This window comes from Montipora foliosa, chromosome 2, assembly GCF_036669935.1.
Source record: "Montipora foliosa isolate CH-2021 chromosome 2, ASM3666993v2, whole genome shotgun sequence".
Taxonomy (NCBI): Eukaryota; Metazoa; Cnidaria; class Anthozoa; order Scleractinia; family Acroporidae; genus Montipora; species Montipora foliosa.
This window is the reverse complement of record NC_090870.1, coordinates 23,298,067-23,320,611: the sequence shown is the minus strand read 5'-3', so window position 1 is coordinate 23,320,611 and position 22,545 is coordinate 23,298,067. Positions and strand designations below refer to the sequence as shown.

Sequence of the window (22,545 nt, the reverse complement as noted above, 5' to 3'; positions counted from 1 at the left end):
GCCTTTTCTTGCACGGTGAAGGCACTCATTTCAAAACAACAACTGAGAGCAATGATGAAATTACAGTGTACTTCGCCACATTCCCACAAGGTTCGGCATGAAATTCCCAAGTTCGTTTCAAAGTTTGCCATTTGATTGACAGTTACATAATGAAATTCCCAATTTTGAAGCGAACTTCGCAAACCGCTTGTCAAAGGTTTGGTGAAATACACTGTACATAAGAATGTTGTCTAAAAATATTTTTTCCTGTTGTTATTGTAATAATTTCGCGATTACTCCAAGTCGCACGGCACGGAAAGTGTGTATCATCAGTCCTTATTAAATTGGTGATAATGGTGCGGATAATTATAGAGAGAGAAAATTGAAAATTCATCGTCAGGTGCTCGCGTCCTCAGCATAACTTCAAACTTCAAACGCATGTGCAGGGCAAGCTCTCTCTTGTTGTCAGTTGCACTCTACCAACCACACCACAAAATGGCATTGAGCCATTTCTAAACCTTTTTTTTCTTTGAAATGAATGAAAACTGAGATTTCTGTTTGGAGAAATACATTCTTAAAATTGACCCTGTTGAGGCCTGAAAAAATGCAAGGGAAGGTTTAGAATGCTCTCTTCAGAACAACATACATGTGTACAAGTAAAAAAATTAAAAATATATAAATTATGCTTTGGATACATTTAATTTTTATTACACTGTATCCAAGGCACAATTAAAATAATTTTAAATAATGCGCTGATGAAAATTTAAGGCAACTTCAAGTCAAATAAAAGACTACCTAGAACTCAATGACAGGGAATAATTTGTATTTACATGTACATGTATGTACAATATCAACCATCTTTTTTCAATGACTTGAAGAAATACATCACCTGACTACTGCACATTTTCATCTCGGTAACTGTATCAGCGGCATCAATGAGATCCCGATATCTTTCCCTGGGAGAACAAGATTCAAAATTACTACATACTGTATATTTCATCTCCAGCAATCTCCTCTGATTACAAAACAAGGGCTAGCACGTGAAGAATTATGTTCCTTGACTGTGTCACAGGCGCTTTACGCAAAAGGCCTGAAGAAAATAATGAACGTAACTATCAAAGACTGTTTTGACAAGAACAATGAATTATTTTACACAGCCTGATACAAAAATAAGCATGAATTGCATACATGGGGGCAGTGCTGTTAGATTTGACTGAATGCAGTAATGTAAGTGCCAGCTACCAAGGTCAAGATTCTTTAACACAGACTGACCTACATGTAGCTCAGTTGATAAGATGTTTATTATAATTACAGGTGTATTATGGCCAAACAAGAAATCACTAGGACAAGAAAAAGGTAGCCTCCCATGCAGTTGTCGTTAGGGCTTTGTCACACATTCATCCCCTACAAACATCTGCTACTTAAAGTGGTACTATGACGAAAATCGCATCTTTCCTATCTAAGCCATTTTGAAACATAAACAAGTAGTCTGCGTGAGAAGAAAAATGCTGTTTACTTTTTTTAAATATCTCTTTTCGTTCCAGAGATATTCGAGTTTTTAAAATATGCAAATTAGCCAAGTGATGACATCATACACTCAAGACAACCAAATTTTGTTCAAATATGATGAAAAGAGATACCTTAACCAGTTTTTATCAGAATTTTTTGATTTTTTGCAGGAAGATTCTACTAAATGTTCTCCACAATATGAGCTTAACAGTTCTGTTACCATGCTATCATACTGCGTTCCAGACCTCCCCCATATTAAAAGCTTTTCTGGCCACCTTTGTTGTTCCATTTTGATATTTGCTAACAGCACTTCATATGCATGATCCAGCAAGCATTATATGTTACCTTGAGTTTGTGGCCTTTTTAAATGTTTTTTCAAGCTGAAAATCACTAACATAATTATTGAAATCAAGTAGGTGGGGACTGAAAAAGAGTGAGTTGTCATGGGAACAGAATTTTTTACAGCAATAGGTGTGTTTCCCGTAGAACTATTAGCCTACCAAGTTTCAATGGTCTGTGCTGCAAATTGACCAAGGTCGCTCTATTTATATACTCAATATAATATTGGGTTGAGTTTATGACGTCATCAGTCTGCTCATTTGCATATTTTACCCATTTTTCAAACTTAAATATCTCCGGAACTAAATGAAGCTATTTGCAAATGGTAAATGGCGTTTATGTTCTTTCATGGAATTCTATGTGATACACACAAAAAATCAAAGGGTAAAAATTTGATCATAGTACCACTTTAAGACAAGCAACTTTTTATGTGGACCAATCACAGTGTACTTCCAAATCCTTGAAGTGTACTTTGAGAAATTTTTGTGTGAGGTTGATAAAAAGTCCAAGACAACTTTTTCCATTGTCACTGTTATTTTGTTATTAAAACAAGAGACTATAGGTAGCCTACACTTTGTTTGAGGGGTATTTTTAGCCGACTTCCTCCAAGTTCACAGCATTTCAGTGGTGTTTTTTTAACGTTACAATATCTTGGTAAATAACCAGTTTCGATTCCGTAGTCTGAAGTCCAGAATCCACATTCCCCATAACCCAATGATAGTTTTAAGGAGGCTGGCGCCAGAGGATCATTCGCTACCAGTGTCTATCCCATCTCAGCTGTTGGAGGAATTGACCAGCCATCTTCAGAGCAACTGTGCCAGTTCTTTTTGGTTCAGGGCTTGGCGGTCTAGCCAGAGGAATTTCGTCAACTTTTGTGCTCAAATGGGCATTCTGGGCATACCGACGAATGAACCTCATGCCTGTATGCCACCTTTTTGGCGCGTCTATCTTTCAGCGGTTCTCTCCATACACATTGAAGAGGGCTTCCCGGACCCCCTGGTCAATTGTCTCCACTTACAGCAGGTAGTACGGGAATCAAACAAACCCAGGAATCTTCACAAGTTCAACGATTGCCAATTGCTAATGACATCCTGCTGATTATATTTAACTCCTTTAAATTTCTCAATTCCAGACCAGGTTTTTTTGTGATCAGCAGAAGTTACAGTTACCAATCTGGCCAGTTTCTCCCATGATCTTCACCTAGGTGTTCAGGACATTTCCGTAGACTCAGACTCCCATCCTGCCTGCTTGCCAGTAAGGATTAAGGCCTTCAAGACCGACCCATTTCGTAAAGAATGCTTCATCCACATTTACAGGGAAAGCTTTCCTCTCTGTGCTCTCCAGGCAGTCATGGCATAATTGGTAGTTCGGAGCAATTCCGGCGGCCAACTCTTCCTTTTTCAAGATGGTTGGAGACTATATCACGCTATCCTTACCGGTTGGATCAGGGAAATTTTGGAATGTCCCACAGTCCCAGGGAACTTCTCCAACCACAGTTTTCATATTGGTGTGGCCACAATAGCAGCAAGTCGTGGCATCCCTGACCACCTCATTCAAGTCTTGGGCCATTGGTCTAGCAATGCCTATCAGTCTTATATTCGATCACCATCTGAGACATGGGCATCGCCTCTCCCATCGTTTGACACCTCGTGCCTCTTGTTCCTGAGGCTGGTGTTATCTGACTTTCTTTGTCACTGAGCTATAGAATTTGTCTGGCTTACATGGATTAATGCTGTCCGACTTATGGAATCAAACTGCTCTGCTTGTTGGCAAGGCGATCATGTCTGCGGACCTTTCGGATCATGCAGCCATTATACTAGGGTTGCCGTGCGCACATTCTAGGCCTTGATTCATGAATTCAGTCTGGCGCTTCCCTCAGTTTGTGTTGCCCTGTGAATTTGGAGGCCCTATGTGGCTCGCTTCATGCCGATTGTGCAGCTTGGTGTACCTGTTATTTGGGCCTTAGGAGGTCAGCAATGGCACTGGTCTCAGTATGTGAACAAGGCACTGGCACAACCTCTTAGCCTGTGCAGATTTTTGCTACCCGGCAAAATTGTGATGCCAAGCACTAGTGGTTTTTAGCCTTAAGAGTACCGGTAGTTGCATAAGTGTTGCAGTTCTGTCTCTTCCTGAGCTAGGGGAAGGTGCTTGGATGGGTTTGGGATCTGGCACAGGTCCCACGCCACCCCTTGTTCACAGGCCCTTCGCCCTTTCCAAGCACCTTGCAGGGGCAAAGGCTTTGGGTGGTTGCCACTCTCTTGGTTGCCCTGAATACCTGCACATCCTGCTCGAGGCCCGTATTTTGCTTGGCACCACCTCCCACTTTCATACTTGCACCATCCGGGCCAAGCTCATCTATTGGCCATGAGTTTAACCCATTGAAAAATTCGCGTGCCGTGTGTGTGATGTGTAAGAAACTTGGAAAATTTTCGAGGTTTTGCAGTGGAAAGCGAGCGTTAAAAATAAACCATATGCGCAGTAAATGTACACAAGATACTGAGTTCTAGAATTAAGTTCACCTTGAAGAAGAAACAGTGAACTTCCAGATGATGTAAAAATATTGCTAAAAAGTGATTGAAAACACGTCCTAAGGCTCAACTGAAAATGTAAAGGTAGAATTTTCGAAGCAGTGCGCATTGAGCAATCAAGAAAGTTTTTGATCGCTGACTAAACAAAGCGCTTGAAAAATATATATTATAACTCAAAATATGCCTTGTGCAATTTACAGTTAAGTCTAACCACTCAATGGATAAAAATTTCTTGAAATTTATTCCAATCGCTTTGTTTTCTTACAGGTATAAGTGCAAAAATTATGCCCAAACGCCGCTGCCGAAACAAAATTTCACGAGGAGCTTTCTGTTTGTCGAAATACACGTGCACAAAACCGCAAGATTAATTTAGTTAATTGATCACTATCATGTTTCATGAGAGAACAAACAAGGTCAAATTGTGTACAAAAGTGCTCTTTCGAAAACTTTCACTGAAAGATAACTTACAAAACACAAGAAAACCAACAGAGAAAATCGCTGGAGGTATTCTCGCATTTACGGAATATAAACGCACCATCAGATTGATTTATTTGTTGAAGACAATGATCTTCCAAGGTATGCCGAAGGTGAAAATTCCTTCGATTACCAATTTATTTTAGGACAAAAAAAACTTGTTATTTGCAAAAATTCCATGGGTTGATCAATATAAAGCTAAATTTGGGAGCAAATCATTGCCCATTATGACGTTAATTGCTACGAAGGCCTTTAATTCTGCGCGGCTTACTCCATGAAAAAAAGTAATGCGCTCGGGGTTTTTTTTTTACAGTTTTTGACAGGCATACCTACTCGTTTCGTTTACCATTAATTCCCATAGATCATCTCCTATGAAAACTAAGAAATATATTTCATTCATTATGATTATCTAAAATGAAATACCGAGCAGTGGCTGCTACGAAATCTGGAACTTGAATATTATCGAGCTGATCATTCCAGCGAGCTTCTTGTTTATCATCGGTCGCTAGGTTTTCACTGTCTTCTTTGTCACTTTTAAAGCCATCTAAATCAAAATTTTTGTCTCTAATATCCCCTCCTCTTACAGGAAAACCATAAAAGATCCCTTAGATCCCTAGATCCTCCGAATCCGAAAAAAAAAGCATGAATATCCCCATCGTTCGGTGCGCTATCTAGCGCATCGGCTGTTGTTTTCGCATAATTTGATCGCGCGATCGAAAGGGCAAAAAGCCAAACCTTGTGGGGTCTCTTATCAGCTGTCAAAATATGCTCACAACACGGCAAATGATTGGTCAATTATCCTACTAAATCTCCATAACAAAAAAAAATTTAGATTTCCTAAGGGAGACTGGGTAGAGGCCTAAGATCAATTCCGATCAAGACGCCATTTTGTACGGCCGGTTTTGGCCGGTTTAGGTATTTCAGGGGTCATCGCGCGCGGCCGGTTACGGCCGGTTTAGGTGTCAATGGGTTAACCCATTGACTCCCAGGGGTTCACCATTGACGAGTAAAATTGTCTGGTGTTAGACAGAGTAAAATACTACGTCTGGCCAGTTTAGGCCAGTTTGGACGTCAAAGGGTTAAAGTGCTTAAAATCCCTCTGGGGGTTATAAAAAAGTGGTTTTGGTACCTCTTAGGGTGTTGAGCCTCAAAAGGCCCACAGCAGGAGCTTTACCAGTACCTTTTAGGGTATTGAGCGGAACAATAATTATTATGACAGGAGACATTTGACAATATTATTAACTAATTTTTTATTTTGTCTAATTAAAACCCATAATTTGGTACTTCTAAGGGAAGAAAAAAATTCATGTCATGCCTAGAAGACAGCATCTTGGTACCTCTTGATGGTTCTTTTCAACATTTCCTACGAGCACCCCCGTCCTTTTACATGGGATTTCCCCCACCCGGGCTTAAAATCAGCAAATATTTCTTTGGAAGAGCCACACTCAACAATAACCTTAATTCATCACACGCAAAGCGTGTATGCATTGTGGCAATTCAATTATGATTCCATTAGAGAAATTTGACACAAAAATGTTCCTACGCAAAAAATAATGGGGTAGACTTTCATATACCAGACGGAAATCGCTGAGGACAAAAGAACCATTGTTATTCCGATTTACAGCAACAACAACATCTTTTATTTAAAACACGGTGGGTTTTAAAGCTAATACAGCTTATGGGGTCGTGGATTTATTAGACTTCGCTTATATATTATGTTTGCTTTGTTCGAATTCTTTTGTTTCATGGCTATTAATTATTCCGGATCCGGTATATGAAAGACCAGCCGGAAAAGGTACATCGAAGAAGCTATATCTCGAATACATTTTCAACAAAATTAACATGTTTAATATCTTACTTACATATACAACTTCCCGGTACAACTTAAGCTTAATAAGGAACAAAAGTTGTTCAAGTTTCTCTCACCCAACCATTAAGCGCAAGTCCTCTTTCTTCCTTTCAATGTCACTCCTGCCGAAAAAGTAAAACAGAGTTCAATTCACTTGCCAACTGTTGGCAGAAAAGTGTCAAGACAAACCTTGTCTTCTGTTCCACGGCTCGGATTTCTTCTATGGTGTGATTGGAAAACAGTGCATCGCTGTCCATCTCGGCATCCCAAAGAACTTTACAAACAAGAATAAATCAGCATATATCCAGAGTTCGACAAAAAAAAAAAATATATGTAAATTTTTAGCATGCTAATACTCGACTTACTCGATTTAGAATCGCTTTGACGTGGCGACAAAGGAGAAATTCGAGGAGTCCTCGGAGATTTTGGACTATGAGGAGCCGCCATCTTGAAAATGTAGCTCGCCTTAGCGCTCTCTCTTTGTCAACTGACCGGTTAATTTTGGATGCAGGGTAAGACACTGGGATCCAGATTGTTTGTTTCACAACGCAATTTCTTTTTTGTTGAACTCATTTATTATCGTGAGATGTTCAATTTGAGTGATTTTTTCCGATCAATATTCGGCCCTTTTAAACAGGAATTAGGTCCAAACGACATACCCAGGTATGTGTTATTAAGATTTCATGGTAAATGTGGAAAACAACTTGAAAGTAGACTTCCTAAAAATGGCGTAAACGTTGCTGCCTAATCTTTGTGATTTATGCAATTCTGTAGAAATATTCAAGAGGATTTTGAAGAACGTTATGGATGGCAGCAACGTCCCATGAATCACGAAGGATGGAGTGTACAACATGGGCATCAAGATGATCTGGGGTGCAGTGAAGGAGAGTTTTTTCAGGAGTTTGAGCAGATATTCCAGAATTTCTTCCAAGGATTTCCCTTTGATGTCACTCCTCAAATTCAAGGTTAAACAAATTTATATGTAGATTAATAAAGGATAATTTACATTAAATATCAGGGCTTGAACAATTGATGAAATCGATGATCGTTGACAATCGATGACAATCAATATCAATTAATTGATTGATATTAATAACTGATCCATGGTCAATCACTACAAAAAGAAGTTACTTAATTTAAGAGAAAACACTACTTAAATTTGCGTCAGATAGGTAAGGACCACCTTCCTTAAAACAGGGTAAACTAGACAACCTTATTTTAGGGAATTGCTGTCTTGAATTAAGGGACTATTTGTTAATAATTTAAGTAACTGTTTTTCTTAAAACAAGGTACACAAAAATTCTTATATTAAGGTACACAATCTAAAATCAAGAACTTGTTGTTCAACTTTTAAGGGGCCATATCTCTTAAATCAAAACATTCTGATATCCCTATTTTAGGATAAACACTCTTCAATCAAGACACTGTCCCTTATTTTTTTGGAACCACCACCCACAAAGCAAGAGCCAATTCCTCAACGTTAAAGGAGCCATCTTCCTTAAAACAGGACAATTTGATATGCTTGTGGTTAATTAAGATACCACGCTCTTCCCTCGAGAGCTTGTTTGTCAACGTTTTAACACAGTAAAAGCCTTTCTTTATATGTGCTATTATTCCAGGATTATAATAAGCCCATTTAAAGAAATACATATGTAACAACAACTTATTATACATGGAAAATGATGGAAGCACAGATCAAAATAAGATAAAAAACTTTGCTCTTTAATTTTCTGAGGTCGTCCAATCTAAAACTGAGGAATTTAAGATTAATTAACTAATTAATTAAAAATACAAACAACATTCCTCAAACAGTAAATTAATGCCTTTAATTGAGAACAACATTACATTTTCTTTGGTTTAAGAGCAAAAGTTGAATACCTATTATTATTATTATTATTATTATTATTATTATTATTATTATTATTATTATTAAGAGCAAAACTTTGATACATAATTATTATTAAGAAAACCAACATTTGTAAAACGTTAACACAGTTCAACCCTTCACTCCCTTAGAGGTAATTAAACCTTGCAAAGGTAAATTAAAATCAACAGGTATGATTAAAGTAAATACCTCCAAAAACTGAACATTTCTCTAGTTTAATTGCAACAGGAACAGAGCATTACAGCAACCCAGGAACCAAAAATATTTCAAAGACATGTTTTGGGTCTGTTTTACAACATTTTATTTAAGTCTTTGGTTGGTTTCTATTTACTTTCAGACCCTACAGTAGTTAAGTTTACCAATTCCAGAATAGGAACACCTTTTTTACCTTTAATTTGCTAGTTTATTGCACTGAGAAAATATTTCAAAAAAAGAGTATTCTGTAGTATTTTTTCGAGGTGTACTAGCAGATGACACTGCAAAAAAACTCTTACTAAAACACTCAAGTAAGGGAGAAGTTCTGACACTAACACCTTTTTTATTGGCCACACCAAGAGAAAGGGTGACAAAAAAGTGTTGCCTTTTCCTGAGCCTACTGCATACACTCTCAAATTCCTTGAAAACAGACATGTCTACATCGAAAAAACTTAAATCCAACATAGTGTAACGATACATGTAGCAGTAGCTGCAAGCTCTTAATATAGACAGTTATTTTACTTGCAAGGAAGCTCCAACTCTGCTAGGCGAGAAGCAAACTAAGAGGCCTTTTAGACAGAAAGTGATGAAAAATATGCTCCTGTAGAAAGAGAAAAACTCCCTTCGCAGGGCCCGGATAATCTAGGTGGAAAACATAATAAATTCCTACTAAACAAATCATAGCCCTGGCCAAGCCATCATCATCCAACACTTCCAAGAACTCATCCTTGTTGTTTCCATCAAAAGCACCTGATGCCCAGGAGAAACCATAAGAAATGGTGATGCAGATGGTGCTCTCTCTTTTGATGCCTCGTGAGATTCATCCTGTAAAAAACATAATGAAACAAAAAAGATTAGTTTTGAGATGGAAAAAGGGCTCATGTAATGTGTATACCAGCAATTAAGCAATGATCACAATGAAGATCTGGAAATTTTGTACACGACAGTTGGTGTGATCTAACTGCTTTGTTTCTCTCACAGTTTATCTTTGACTTACTGTATATAGTAAAGTGCAATTTAATACAAAAAAAACCACACCTCATCAATAATAAAAATATAATAAATGCAGCTACACAAGAAATACAAACACATATAACAACAATTTCATGGTTAAAAAGGAAGAACACTTACCTCAACAAACACAATAAAATGTTTCTCTGCATCTGCAGTGGCTATATTCTTTAACTTGAACAGTTTTGGAAGGCATTTTAAGTGCAAAATTTCCTTATTATCAGAATCTAAAAGAATCATGAAAAATTATGTTCCTTGTTATACCAAATAATTATACAATACTGATGGGTATTTTCAATATTGAGAGACTGTAAGAATTAACCGATGTACAAATATACCCCCATTTAAAGATATCCTGTGAGTAAAACCAGCCTGATTGCATAATTAGTTAGCTATTTAGCCAGTAAGCCAATTGCAATTGTCCATGCCTGACAAATTTGAGACTTGGAAGTGTGAAAAAGTGCAAATTTTAAGGACAGTGAGGCATTAAATCAAATATTATCTGCTTATAATTAACGCTTACCTTTTCACTTGAGTCGCTGTAAACATTTCCTTGTTTTGAATTGGCATTTAAAGAGCAAAACAGCTGAAAATCATCAACACATTTTGCCTCTTCCGTTCATTCAAACGCCTTGAACCGCCGAAATATGTTGACTGCTGACCAAAACGAAAACGGCTCAGTAGTTTCCAGTCTCTCGTCTCTTCCTTATAATCCAAGATGGCGGAAGGAGATCTACGTCTCTGATATGCACGTGAATTGCTTAGCACACTATACTAATAGTCCAGCTTTTTGAAGAATAGCAATGAAGGAAGTCAACCTCCTGTGACATCTTTTGAAAATTTAACCAAGGTTTCTATTAGAAGGATGTCGAAAAAGGTCAATCAATGTTTCATTACTAAACCGCGTCGGTCACGGTTAGTTTGTCCATCGCACATGCAAATAGTCTATTCTTCATTTCAATCGGCGACACAGAAAATATCTTTTGCTTTATTCTTCAGAGCGTGGATTTTATGCAAGAACTCGTTTGTTTTTGCTGTCTTTTTAAATTTTATCGCGTGCGACTTGTGAGAATAAATATTATTCGCAGCGCGCACGTTTACTTGAGGTTTTCACAAACAATTTTGCTTCAGTTGATGAAAATGCTCGAAGCTCTAAACGTAACTGTGAATACGACTGGTGAAAGAAACTGGCTTTTGATAAAAAGAATACCGATTCAAACAGTATGCAAATTTCAGTCGAGAAGTTCACACGGCGTGATAATCGACAGTTGTGTTGGTTGATTTACATCTCAATGTGTAAAAACATCTTAACTAGCTTTATTCTTAGCTTGAGCGAGTGGATTCCGTAAAAGACATTTAAAAAGCGTCATAAAGAGCAACAATTCTCAAATTAAGAATAAGGCTCTTAAATTAAACCAGATATTTGTAACATAAGGGACCCATGTTTTCAAATAAGAAGCACCTTCTTAATTCAAGAGTTACAATAGGGAGATATGTCCTTAAAATAAGTTCGCTTTTTCTACAGCAACCTTAAATTGGAATTTTCATCCTCAAATCAAGTACTCTGCCTTAATATAAGTATTAATGTTTCAAAAGAAGAAGCATATTCTTAAATGAAGGGTACGCATACTACTTGATTTAAGAATTAGTTACTAAAAATAAGTAACTTCTTTTTGTAGTGATCAATCGCGTAAGTTTTTGTGATTATTGATTGTCATCAATTATCAATAACAATGAATGGTCAATGAAAATCGAGGTATTAAATAATATCGACTGACATCAATTGTTATAATTCACGTGGCAAAAACGTTCGAATCTGAAGAATCAACATGGCATAAATCTTTTCCAGTTGAGGGCTACATACTTTTAGTGAAACACAGCGTGGAGGTCGACATCACAATCTAGTAGGTAACCCGGGTGAGGAAGTGTAAAAATCATAGCTACGTCGCTTAATGGACATACTTGCTATTTATGATTTGCGATAATTTTGCGAAAGGAAGCGCGCGATTAGAAAATTAAAACGTGGCACAAGGCACAGAGTGTTCATTCTGCAACCAGCAAGTGCGTTTTAACACTCACTTGCTTTCCCTTAAAACCGTGAAATGTTATTGTGTAGCAAGGGAGAAGCCAGTCAGGCATGGGAAACCCACCGAAAACAGCAACAATCTCATTAGTTTGTGGTTTTGAGGTTTGCTTGTGTGTGCTGAACTTTATTGTAATTGGTCAGTACACAGTTGACCTGTCAGCATGAAATCAAAGCTAATTAGTGTTCAGGTGATTTTCCTGGGAACAAGGTTGCAACCACGCTTTGTCTGCCAAACTTGCTCTGTGTTACTCTGTAAATCACTCTTGGGAACCTGGATAATTCATCTCTTTGGGTACTTGTAAAGACATATGGATTAGAGCAAGGTGTGTATAAATTTGTTCGTGTACACTGTTTTCATGGTTAAATTTTTATAATCTCAAACATTACTACTGGGGTTTAAAAAAATACCATACGCACTGCGTACATTGAGTTCGGTGGCAATCAATGAAGTTCATGACAACTTTTATGCGGTTATCGATTGGCCATCAATTGACCAATGCCAATTGATACCAATTAACAATAACTAATCGATTGATATTGACTGATCGATTGATTTTCCGATCATTGATTTCATCGATTGTTCACGCCCTGTAAATATGGATAGTTTTCGATCACGTGATGAGACGGCCATGTTGGTGTGCAAAACAATAGCAAATTATGGCTCATTTTTTGCATTATAATAGAGTCAAATTCCCAAAAGACTTTTTTCTTTATTGTTCTGTGCACCAACATGGCTGTTGTGACATCTGGTGAAAACCATCTATAGGCTTGGGTGGATAACACCCACTACTCACTGTAGATGCAGGTAAACACTACTCTCTAAGTTCTTAACAACAGCAACCGCTTAAATCAAGGCAACACATAATTTTTATGCAGTCAAGTCATGTATGTAAGCAAAATTATATAAAACATACAAAAAGCAAGATAAAAGGGTCTCAGGACTTCCAAAAAAATTTAACACGCAACACCAGTCAAAAAGTTGTTATCATTATGGTGGCATGACCAGTGGACTTAGAAACCCTAGGTTATTTGGGACCAGAATGTGTTAAACCTATAGGTTTCCATTGTAGTGAACCTTGTTTAATGAAAAAGCTAATACCTTGCTTGCCGGAGCTCAGCCCAGAAGTGGACATTATTTTAAATAATGGACCCTGTTAAAGTTATATTTCCCTGGCTGAAGATACCATTCAGACAAACCATCTACAAGGAAATTCAGTTAAGATTAAAAACAATGTACAAGTAGAAATTGTATAAGTAGAAATTGATGACTCATACCTTTAAATGTGTGACATTCCCTGTGTGAAATGTGACCACACATTCCGTGTGTGGTCATTTTTGCCATGTTGGTGGATAAAAACAAAATCTCTGAATTATATACTTCTCTTGTTCATCCACCTGTGCTTGTACAATTAACACCACTGTCATTTGGTATTTGATTGTAAAATTAATTAGCACCTAGTTCTGTTCAAAACAGTTCAAGACAGTAATATAATAATTATATATAAATCTTTTCCTTTTTCTTTTTTTTTGGAAATAACTTGTTGGCTAAAGAAGTTTTAAAGATTTTGACATTTTCAAAACTAGATTGTACAGCTGTAGTTGAGTAGCACAATCATGATGTACATTTGTGTAACATAGTGAAATTTTACAAAATTTTTCATGCTGTCATAAAATTGTATGAAAAGGAACCTGACAAAATCAAATAGCCTCTTAAGCCGATATCTTAATGTAAAATGAAATTTTTTTGTACTGATGGATCAAAAATAAGCAATTTTAAATTTACCCATGACCCCTTGCAGGCATGGTAATTTCCTCATTTTGCCTAGATTACCCTAAAAAATTGTTAAATAACCCGAAATATTCTCATTTTTAACTTTTGACATAACAGAAATGTTAATTTCAGAGTTGATTATATGCTTCGCTTGATTCGCAATTGAGAAATTCCCGTGAAATTTTCCACATGGATTGCAAAAAACAGGGCAAAATGGGCTGAAGTCCGGAAAAAACCGGTTTAACTGGATAAAAACAAGTCAAGGCCTGGTAGCAAAGCTTGCTCTGAGGGAACGTTTTGAAACGTAATGGCAGATCTGCAAGGGGAAACTTTTGGTTCTTTCACGCTCTAAATTCGCTTTGTCAACCTCTGAATGTCAAGAAGTGTTTCAGACTCACAAAGAGGTCTCGTTCTTTCACAATTTGAATTCTTTCTTTCTGAGCTTTGGCGTGTAGTTTGTACATGAGATGAGCATTCTGTTTTTCTTTGGGTTTTGTAAATTGTGAGCTGGGACATTCCATTTATAATCCGAACCCCCCCTATGGATGATTAGATTCCTACTGGTCGGATTTTTGTCGGAACCCTTTGAAAAAACCTATCCTACCCCTTCACTTTTTTGTTGGTGCCTTTGAAAAAAGATTCCTACCAGTGGAATTCTGATGGACCTTGTCCATAGGGGGGGGGGGTCGGATTATAAATGGATTGTCCTGCTCGGACAAGCAAGATACAGAGGACATTTTGCGAAGTTGTGCTTTGGTCCTAAGGCAAATTGTAATGGCAGACAAAGACTTAGTGTTTCAGACTGAGAAAAAATGCTCTGGCTTCTCGTGTGCTGAGAAATTTTCGGTAAAGCTTTCTCCAAAGCAACTACCACAAATGAGCATTCTCGAACTATATTTTATTCTGCCTAACCACAAAACATCCGTGGGTTACAGACGCAAATTGCAAAACAGCACTGAAGATTTTAGGAGCGTGACGCTCAAGACTGTTGTGCTTTTCGCCCTCTTTTCTCAGTCATTGGTGAGAAATTAACCACAATTTTTTTATAAATTTACTGGTTGCAACATTGTGTATGTGAAATATGTTGTTGATTTTGTTGTGAGAAATAAAGTACAAGCCGTCTGAAGAACCTTGTTGTGCTTGTCTTACTAGTTTGTGTGTTACGCGTGACGCGCCATTTTTTGTCCCTAAAGTGGACAACCGAATCCGTTTATTCTAAACTTAAGCCACCGATTTCGCTAATCTACACAGTAAATGTTACTTAACATGTAAGAAGCATATCTGCGAAATGTGAGTGGCTAGCACTTTTTACGAGCGGAGATATGGCCTGAAGTGTTCGTTCAAGATACTGGTTTCCCAAATGTACATCATGATTGTGCTACTCATCTGTAGTAATATTTCAAAAACAAGTTGTAATGCTTCGATCATTGGATTTCCAAACGCAAGAAAACATTTGAAACCAGGAGGCCATTGGCCGGGTGGTTTAAATGTTTTCGTGGGTTTGGATATCCAATGAAGCATGACACACAAGTTTTTGAAATTACTTCTCCAGCAAAAGAAATTATAACGCCTCATGGTTGCTCAGAAGCATGTGAGCACTGTGAGCAAGCACTTGTTGCTGTATCAGGATGGAGACTGCAGCGAGCAGATTTAGACCCCCTAAAAGCTGGAAGGAGGAAGAAGATTGTGTGGCCTGTGCTTTTCCGAATTCTAAGCATTGTAAAAACAAATGGTCAGAGTTATAATAATTATCCCTTTCACTCCTGTAAGGGCCACTGAGACTTACAGATTTTACTCTGTCTAACGCCAGACAATAAACTCGTCAATGGGAAACTCCACAGGAGTGAAAGGGTTAAGAGCCATTTTGTACTTGTTTTTGAAATATTAGTAATTCATTTCAAAACACATGTGTTTGAAGTTATTGATTTCAAAGGTCACTCCTGTTTGAAATTCATTAATAGTAATCAACAATAAATTTTTATTAGTGTATTTCATTGGGTTTCAAACTGGTCCGTGTGACCAGAATGGGGCAATGCAATTGGCTGACTGACTTACATGTATGAATTATTAATGAGTTTGACATTTTGACATTTCAAAGAATAAGATCAAGCTTACAAAATAATTTGCTTGTTTGCCCAAAGAATGGAAGGGCAGATGTCAAATCTCTTTTTAAAAACGAAAAAACATAGAATCTACAATGCAAAATTACATGACTGTATATAGGGCGTAAAATAAAAGAAATAAAATTAAGTAGTTTCCTTTCTCATAATTATAGGTACCCCTGGCATTGATATCCCACCTAATTTAGCATTAGGGCAGCCACCACAGGAACGCTTTCCTGAATCTTCAGAATCACTGAGGAAGAGAATGCTTAGAGGACCTTATTTGTCTACAGAAATGGACAATATTGAACACGAGGTATGGGTAAAGTACAATTTCACCAACATGCATAGATACATTGATTACTACATTTGTATAAAACATGTGCATGTTGGTTGCTATCCACAGCATAATGACTTGTACCTTCACCCTCTACCCTTAATTAATTGACAGCTTTTCAAGCAATTCACAATTTAAAACAAAGTACCGTAAACACTGTGACAGTTAAATAAGTCACAATTCTTTTCACGGGGGTGCAGCTTATCATCCTGAAAGAATTCCCTTAAACCCTGAAACCCCCCAAAAAAGAAAGTATTTTTTAACTAACCATCAACAGATGCTGCATAAAATCTTTGGGAAATGGCCCACTTTTTCTAGGTCAGCAAATTTGTCAAATAAATTATTGACCTCCCTTTCACAAGCAAAACGTCCAGTTTTTCTAGATTCTAAAGTACATGCCTGTAGATAATAATTGTTGACTTATTTTCAGTGTGCTTTGAACAAGCTTTCTTTCCACAAACAAAATGCCTGGTTACTAAGCAAAGAAGGTAAACAAATGAACTATCAACATTACAGGGGAAAAGTTCACAAGGAAAATCAGTCTTGTTTCCAAGAAGTTTACAAGGGTTAAAATGGGTTAAAATGTGTGGTTAAAATTTGAGCCTTATTTTAATAGCCTTCAAATTGAATGATCGATTCAAGGTCAAGGTACAGCTGTAATGTGGACTTGGCTGAATTCCCATGGAGAATTTTTTTTTAAAAATCTTGAGATTCTAAACTTGGGGTGTGGCTTTCCTACTGGTATTTACTGCACATTTGTCAATTTTTTTTTCAGTTAAGATTTGTTTATTGTTGTTGTGTTTCTGCATGTTTAGCATGAAGCTAGTAGTCCCTTGGATGGTTTTCCTTCTTTCAGCCCATTTGAACTGGTGAGTGAGTTTGTTTTTTGACTTTGTGCTAAAGGTATCAGAAACAAAATAAGATGAAATAAAACGAAAGCTTATTTCAATCTCGAGTCACCGCTTGGAAAGGAGATCTCCAGTGGTACATGTATTTTTTGGACCTGCAACACTTTGTCTCTTAATTTGTGCTGATAGAAACAAAACACTAATTCGAAAGATTAACAATTAAGGGAAAGCGCATGCTTTCGAATCGTCAAGAAAGTCACTTGGTTTCACTCATGAAAGATCAGGTAGGAGACGTGCTAGATTGGGATTAAAAGATACATCTTAGTGAAACTTACATGTAAGCTTACCATTTAGCAATGCAATGACTCTCGTCGCTGAATACACATGCATTTTAAAATTTTTTGTTCCATTCACTTCGGGACTTCCAAACACCAGTTTATACTTAAGATTTTGAATATGTTGTCTCCGACATTGTACATATGACACTCTAATGCCACAGCATTTGAGGCTAGAGACCAAATCTTTTGTGAGTGAAATCAGTGGAACAATTAGGAAGACAATACCATTGGAATCCTCTCCAAGTAAACGATCAAAAGCGTATGGGACTAGTTCAAAGGTCAGACTTTTCCCAGCTCCAGTTGGAGCAGATCACAAAGAGATCTGTGCAAGACAGATACAGTTGAACCTGTATATAACGGCCACCCTCGCGACTTGAGAAACTGGCCACTTAATACAGGTGTCTGCTTTAATAATACAGGATCACTAAAAATACTCACTGGGCGTGGTTTAATGTCAATTTTAATGGCGTATCATACAAATACACTTCATGCAAGGAAACAATAGAACAATCAACACTCTTTCAAGCGATCTACTGGCTTTAAACAAAGTTCAGTGCCAACTTGTAACTTTACGGCATAATAAAAGTAACATTAAAGTATACAGTTACTGTACTGTATTTCTATGACTAACAGTTCACAACAAAATATCTGATTCCGTCATTTCATAGTTGTTCAATGTGTATAAATAACAGAAATGTTTGTAATTAAAAGTAGCACAATAGACAACAAAACTGTTCAAGTTAAAGTACATGTAGTAATAGGGTAGGAAATACATGTACGAAGTCTTAAAAAATATGGACATGTAAGTCTGGCGCTTCAGCACTTGAAACTTTTGTTTGCAGAGCAAGTCGGTAACTGTCAACTTTGCAGGCATTGATAGCTATTGGGCAGGAGGGGCTTTAGACATTTCTCGCCTTTTTGACTAGTGTAGTACCATTAATTATTGGCGGACGTTGTGTAAAACATCCCACTGTTTCAACTCATAATCTGATGTGGCTCACTTGGAAAGTTCTTTCTACTGCTAAAATAATTATGACAAAGGAACTTCTTCATGTCTATTTTTATATCTGTGGGTACCATGCATACTTGAGTACCGTATTTCCTTGAATAATAGCTGGGAGCGATTTCTCACAGAGGGTCGTGCCTTTAAATATTTTGTTTTATTACACCATTAAATCAAAAAAATAATCTAATCAAATATAAACCGAACATGGGCTGTTTAGTGCTTCAAATTAGTTTCGTTGATTACGGTAATCAAAAAATAAATAAAAGCTTGTTTGTTACCCAAGTTGCCAATTTTTAACTTGAGAGGGTGGGGATAACAGAAAGAGAAAATGGCGAGGGGAGGGGGAGGGGGGCGATTATTTTTAAGTATTTCGGTCAAAGGTGGGTGATTATTCGAGGGAGGCGATTAATCGAGGGACGGCTATTATTCGAGGAATAATAATAATAATAATAATAATAATAATAAACTTTATTAAATTTCCAATGAAATGGCTTTTCAGAAATAATTTACAATATAAAAACTACCTAATGAAATACTACTAAAATATGAATAAAATCGTGTAAAATAATGACTATTGTTCAAGAAGTGATAGCTTGTAAAGTGTAAACTACTAAGTTTAAACTAGTAAATGAATTTGTATAACTTTTAGTGTAGGGAAAAATTAAGCTCCATTTTTGCAATGAACTTACGCTGGTCAACCTTTCAATTACTGTGACTGTCATTCAATGTAAAATACTTTAATTGGTCTAGTGATTGATTGTCCTCTATAATTATAATAATAATTTGATTTTCTTATTCTGGGTATGTGTGAGTTGAAGGTGACAAAAAAAATTAATTTTTAAGACAGATTAAATTATTTTGACTCGTAATTCAAAATGACATTTCTTGTTTGATGTCAAGCTGTATCAGGGTACGGTTAATGAATAATTTTCAATGCAAAATGTTTCTTTTTTCTTACAACACTGTTCAAGTCATTGACAGACTAGTAGAAACCGTGCTGTGCTTAGCATATCAAACTTTTGATGACTATTGCAGTTTAGTGACCTGTTAAGAATTCCATTTGGTGGAGTGAGGCCCAGTCCAAACGATCAGATGGATAGAGGTAGGTTGCTTGCCTCTGTGGTTTTAAAAGGCCATGCATTGTTAACTTACATGCATGGCATCTGACAGGATGCGGCGATGCAGATTCGCATAATTCCCAAAAATCTGCATCCTCCGCATAATCACAATATTTTCCGCATAAAACAGAATTGCCTGATATTAGTGATAAAGCAGCTGATTACATTGTACCATCCTCACAAGCGTACAATCCAAAGAGATTAACTATTTTGAAATGCGTTAATATTTTCTTTAACGTTGATTCTTTCACAAGATGTCAAATTCCACGCATTTTTCAGCAATGAGCCTACTGTAGATTCTAGTTAAACCGTTTTCATATAAACACACCCTAGGCTTGAATTAAAAAAAAAATGCAACAAGATATCAAAATTTACCCCAAGTTGTAGTTGCAAATTAAATTGCATCATTTGTAAAAGTACGAACAGCCATTGTGATGAACAGAATAGGAGCCTGCTAAAACGTATGAAAAATGGTATTAAAATGGTGGAGGGAATGGATCGTGGTCCAACCAAATTGAAACAAAATTAAAAATGAGAAATTAATTTTTTTTTTATAATTATTTTTAGCAAAAGTTTTGGCAAAATGCCAATAATTGCTTTATTTTAGTGGCGAAAGCTGGTTGAAAATTGGTAGCCTGTGCACAGGCAGACCACTCTATGTGTTCGTGGTTTCATATATGTTTATATGAAACGAAGAGAATCTATGAGGGTTATGAGTAAAGCTCTGAACATTTCACATCTAAATCAAATCTCGGTCTGAATATCCCAATAAAGTTAAATGAAACCTTAATCGATTCATGTATGGTGTTTTTCCGCCGTCTTGGGCCGTCTAAAGCGTCTTATAGCAAAATTACTTTTGGCCGGTGACGGTTAAGACGAGAGGGAGACAAGGCCATCAGCCGCGACATCCTTTACTTCAAACTGGAATTAACTAAAAATTACTGAAAATCTCACCTGAATGGTGACGGATCTTTGATACCTAGATGAGTTTTTTCTCTATCTCTTCCCCGAATTTGAGCTTCATCCCTCTAACATTTTCTGAGAAAATCGATGCTGAAGTCACAAATACAGCTTTCTCAATATGATCGGTGCCAAACTCAGCGACCAAAGGAATTCAAGGAATGCAGACCGTTTCAAATGTACCAATCGGGATTTGAACCGCGGCAGGCTGCCGCGGGAAGCCAAGCGCTGATTGGTAGATTTAAAACGCTTTCAGAGCTTTATTCATAACCCTCGTAGATTCTCTTGGCTCATATATTAAACATTTATTAAACCACGAACACATAGAGTGGTCTGCCTGTGGCCTGTGTACAGCCACCTGCTCTCCGAAATCATGTTCCTGAATAATTTTGCAACATTATTAAGTGATCTACGCTGACCAAAATTTGCATGGCTCATATTTCTTTGGAGCTAAATTCTCAAAGGGGTGGTCAATGAGGTAGATTTCAAATGTGCATTGAAGAGCGTCTCCGATAGTTTTTAAGATACCTTGGCTTCATAGCATAGAAGCACTCTTTAAAGGAAAGGATGTATTTGCAAATCTTCCAACTGGGTTCGGCTCTGATCTTCAGAGTCGCACAGATCGTTGCGGATGAGCTTTTATTTTTCACATCTCAAATCTTCCAGGGTAACACGCTTCATAGATTGTTCTTAAGAATGGCTGGGCTGGTCCGAGTAAGGCGTTGGGATTACATTGCGGACTGGTAAGGGATAGCGGGAGACGTTTTCAAGTAGACAATCTTTTGAATAGTGCTATATTTACCTCGTGAAGATTCGCCAGGAACGCTTTCGTTTCTTTAGTGCTGGCAACAATTCCTACAAAAAAATTAATGTACGTAGAATTGATTTCCACTCCATAGATAACAATTCCGCTCGTACTTTAAAGGAAAACCTCTTTGACCATCATAAAGATTTCATATTTTTTTACCGCGCGCAAAGTACACACGAACCTGAACTCATTGTAAAATAACACGGTGGTGGTGGTTGTGGTGGTGTTGATATGGAGAAATAAAAATAAAAGCCAATCAAAACTTGTTCTTTCAATGATGTAATGATCGATGGGTAATAACCAATCAAATCATTTTCCACACATTTCAGGAAAAATCACGTGGTATTGAACATGATCAACGGTAAATCACAATTTTTTTCAGAGAGCGGGCAGCTGTACACAGGCTAAAAATTGGCGACTCCTCCAGATACCTATCTTAATCGCGAAGGGAAATAATTCAGTCACAAATGCGACTGTATTGGTCGCAATTTCGAGTCCTGATTTACCATAAGCATGTAAAATTAATACATTGGACGGGCCGAATTATTAATTCTATAAATTTTTTTTTAAATTTCTGCATGATCCGGTGTAATTTCCGCATATTAATCAATGCATGTTTACGCATAATACTGCCAAACAATTTCACGTAATCTTTAATATTTTTCTGCATCCTATCAGAAGCCCAGTACATGTAAGTTGAAGGCTTTCCTTCGTAAGGGAAATGCTTACAATCTGACTTTACACTGTGCAATGCCAGACAGATTTAGTCACCTGTGGGCATGCAATCTCTTAGGGCCAAAAGAGTTAACATCGTCTCCGTTAATTTAAACTGCATCATTTTAATATGAGATCCATATTGTCACACAAAAGACTGTGAGAAAATGTGTACATTACCAGTGGCCTTTGATTGCAGGCTTTCTTACCCATTTTCGTTGTTCCTTACAAAGTTGTTCTTGCTTCCAACTGAAAGAAAAAACAAAATTCGAAAGAGTATTAATTTTCGACCAACGCATTTATAGTGTGTCGATCGGCCAACGTGTCGGCCGACACGCCAGTGGGATTGGATTCTTTACTTTTACCAAAAATTATTAGGTCTGATATGTACAAATTTCCCCTGCCCCTCAACCCCAACCATTTCACTGAATTCTACTTCTTAGAAGCTTGTATTGTACCAGGCTAAAAATAATGGGTCATCCTAAGGCAGTGCTCGAAATTAAGAAAAATTCCAGGTTTTCCCTGTTCAATGCTTGGTTGCCCATTGAGAAACCCCTACGTCTAAATGCAGGCCGTGCTGAGATGCAATTGCATGACATTGGAGCTTCAGTGTCACATAGTTTCTAAGTGGGCGCCTGTGTGTTTTTTTCTCTTTGGAAGACTGGGTTTACTGTAAGTTCTAGCATGT

General features: G+C 37.2%; 2 protein-coding genes across 2 annotated transcripts in view; one reads left to right on the top strand and one right to left on the bottom strand.

The window, feature by feature from the left end:
• LOC137992698 (conserved oligomeric Golgi complex subunit 1-like) overlaps positions 1-7,168 on the bottom strand; it is a 47,931-nt gene extending 40,763 nt beyond the window's left edge. The window contains exons 1-4 of the mRNA XM_068838181.1: positions 7,044-7,168; positions 6,868-6,952; positions 6,756-6,800; positions 869-935 (exon numbers count right to left, since the gene is read on the bottom strand). Coding sequence (XP_068694282.1) covers positions 869-935; positions 6,756-6,800; positions 6,868-6,952; positions 7,044-7,125 — 279 coding nt within the window. The 5' untranslated portion in view covers positions 7,126-7,168. The remainder of the gene's footprint in view (positions 1-868; positions 936-6,755; positions 6,801-6,867; positions 6,953-7,043) is intronic.
• A 16-nt stretch (positions 7,169-7,184) lies between these two features.
• LOC137992700 (uncharacterized) overlaps positions 7,185-22,545 on the top strand; it is a 28,649-nt gene continuing 13,288 nt past the window's right edge. Inside the window, exons 1-5 of the mRNA XM_068838183.1 lie at positions 7,185-7,341; positions 7,453-7,643; positions 15,902-16,044; positions 16,881-16,934; positions 19,293-19,359. Of these exons, the coding sequence (XP_068694284.1) occupies positions 7,265-7,341; positions 7,453-7,643; positions 15,902-16,044; positions 16,881-16,934; positions 19,293-19,359 (532 nt within the window). The 5' untranslated portion in view covers positions 7,185-7,264. The remainder of the gene's footprint in view (positions 7,342-7,452; positions 7,644-15,901; positions 16,045-16,880; positions 16,935-19,292; positions 19,360-22,545) is intronic.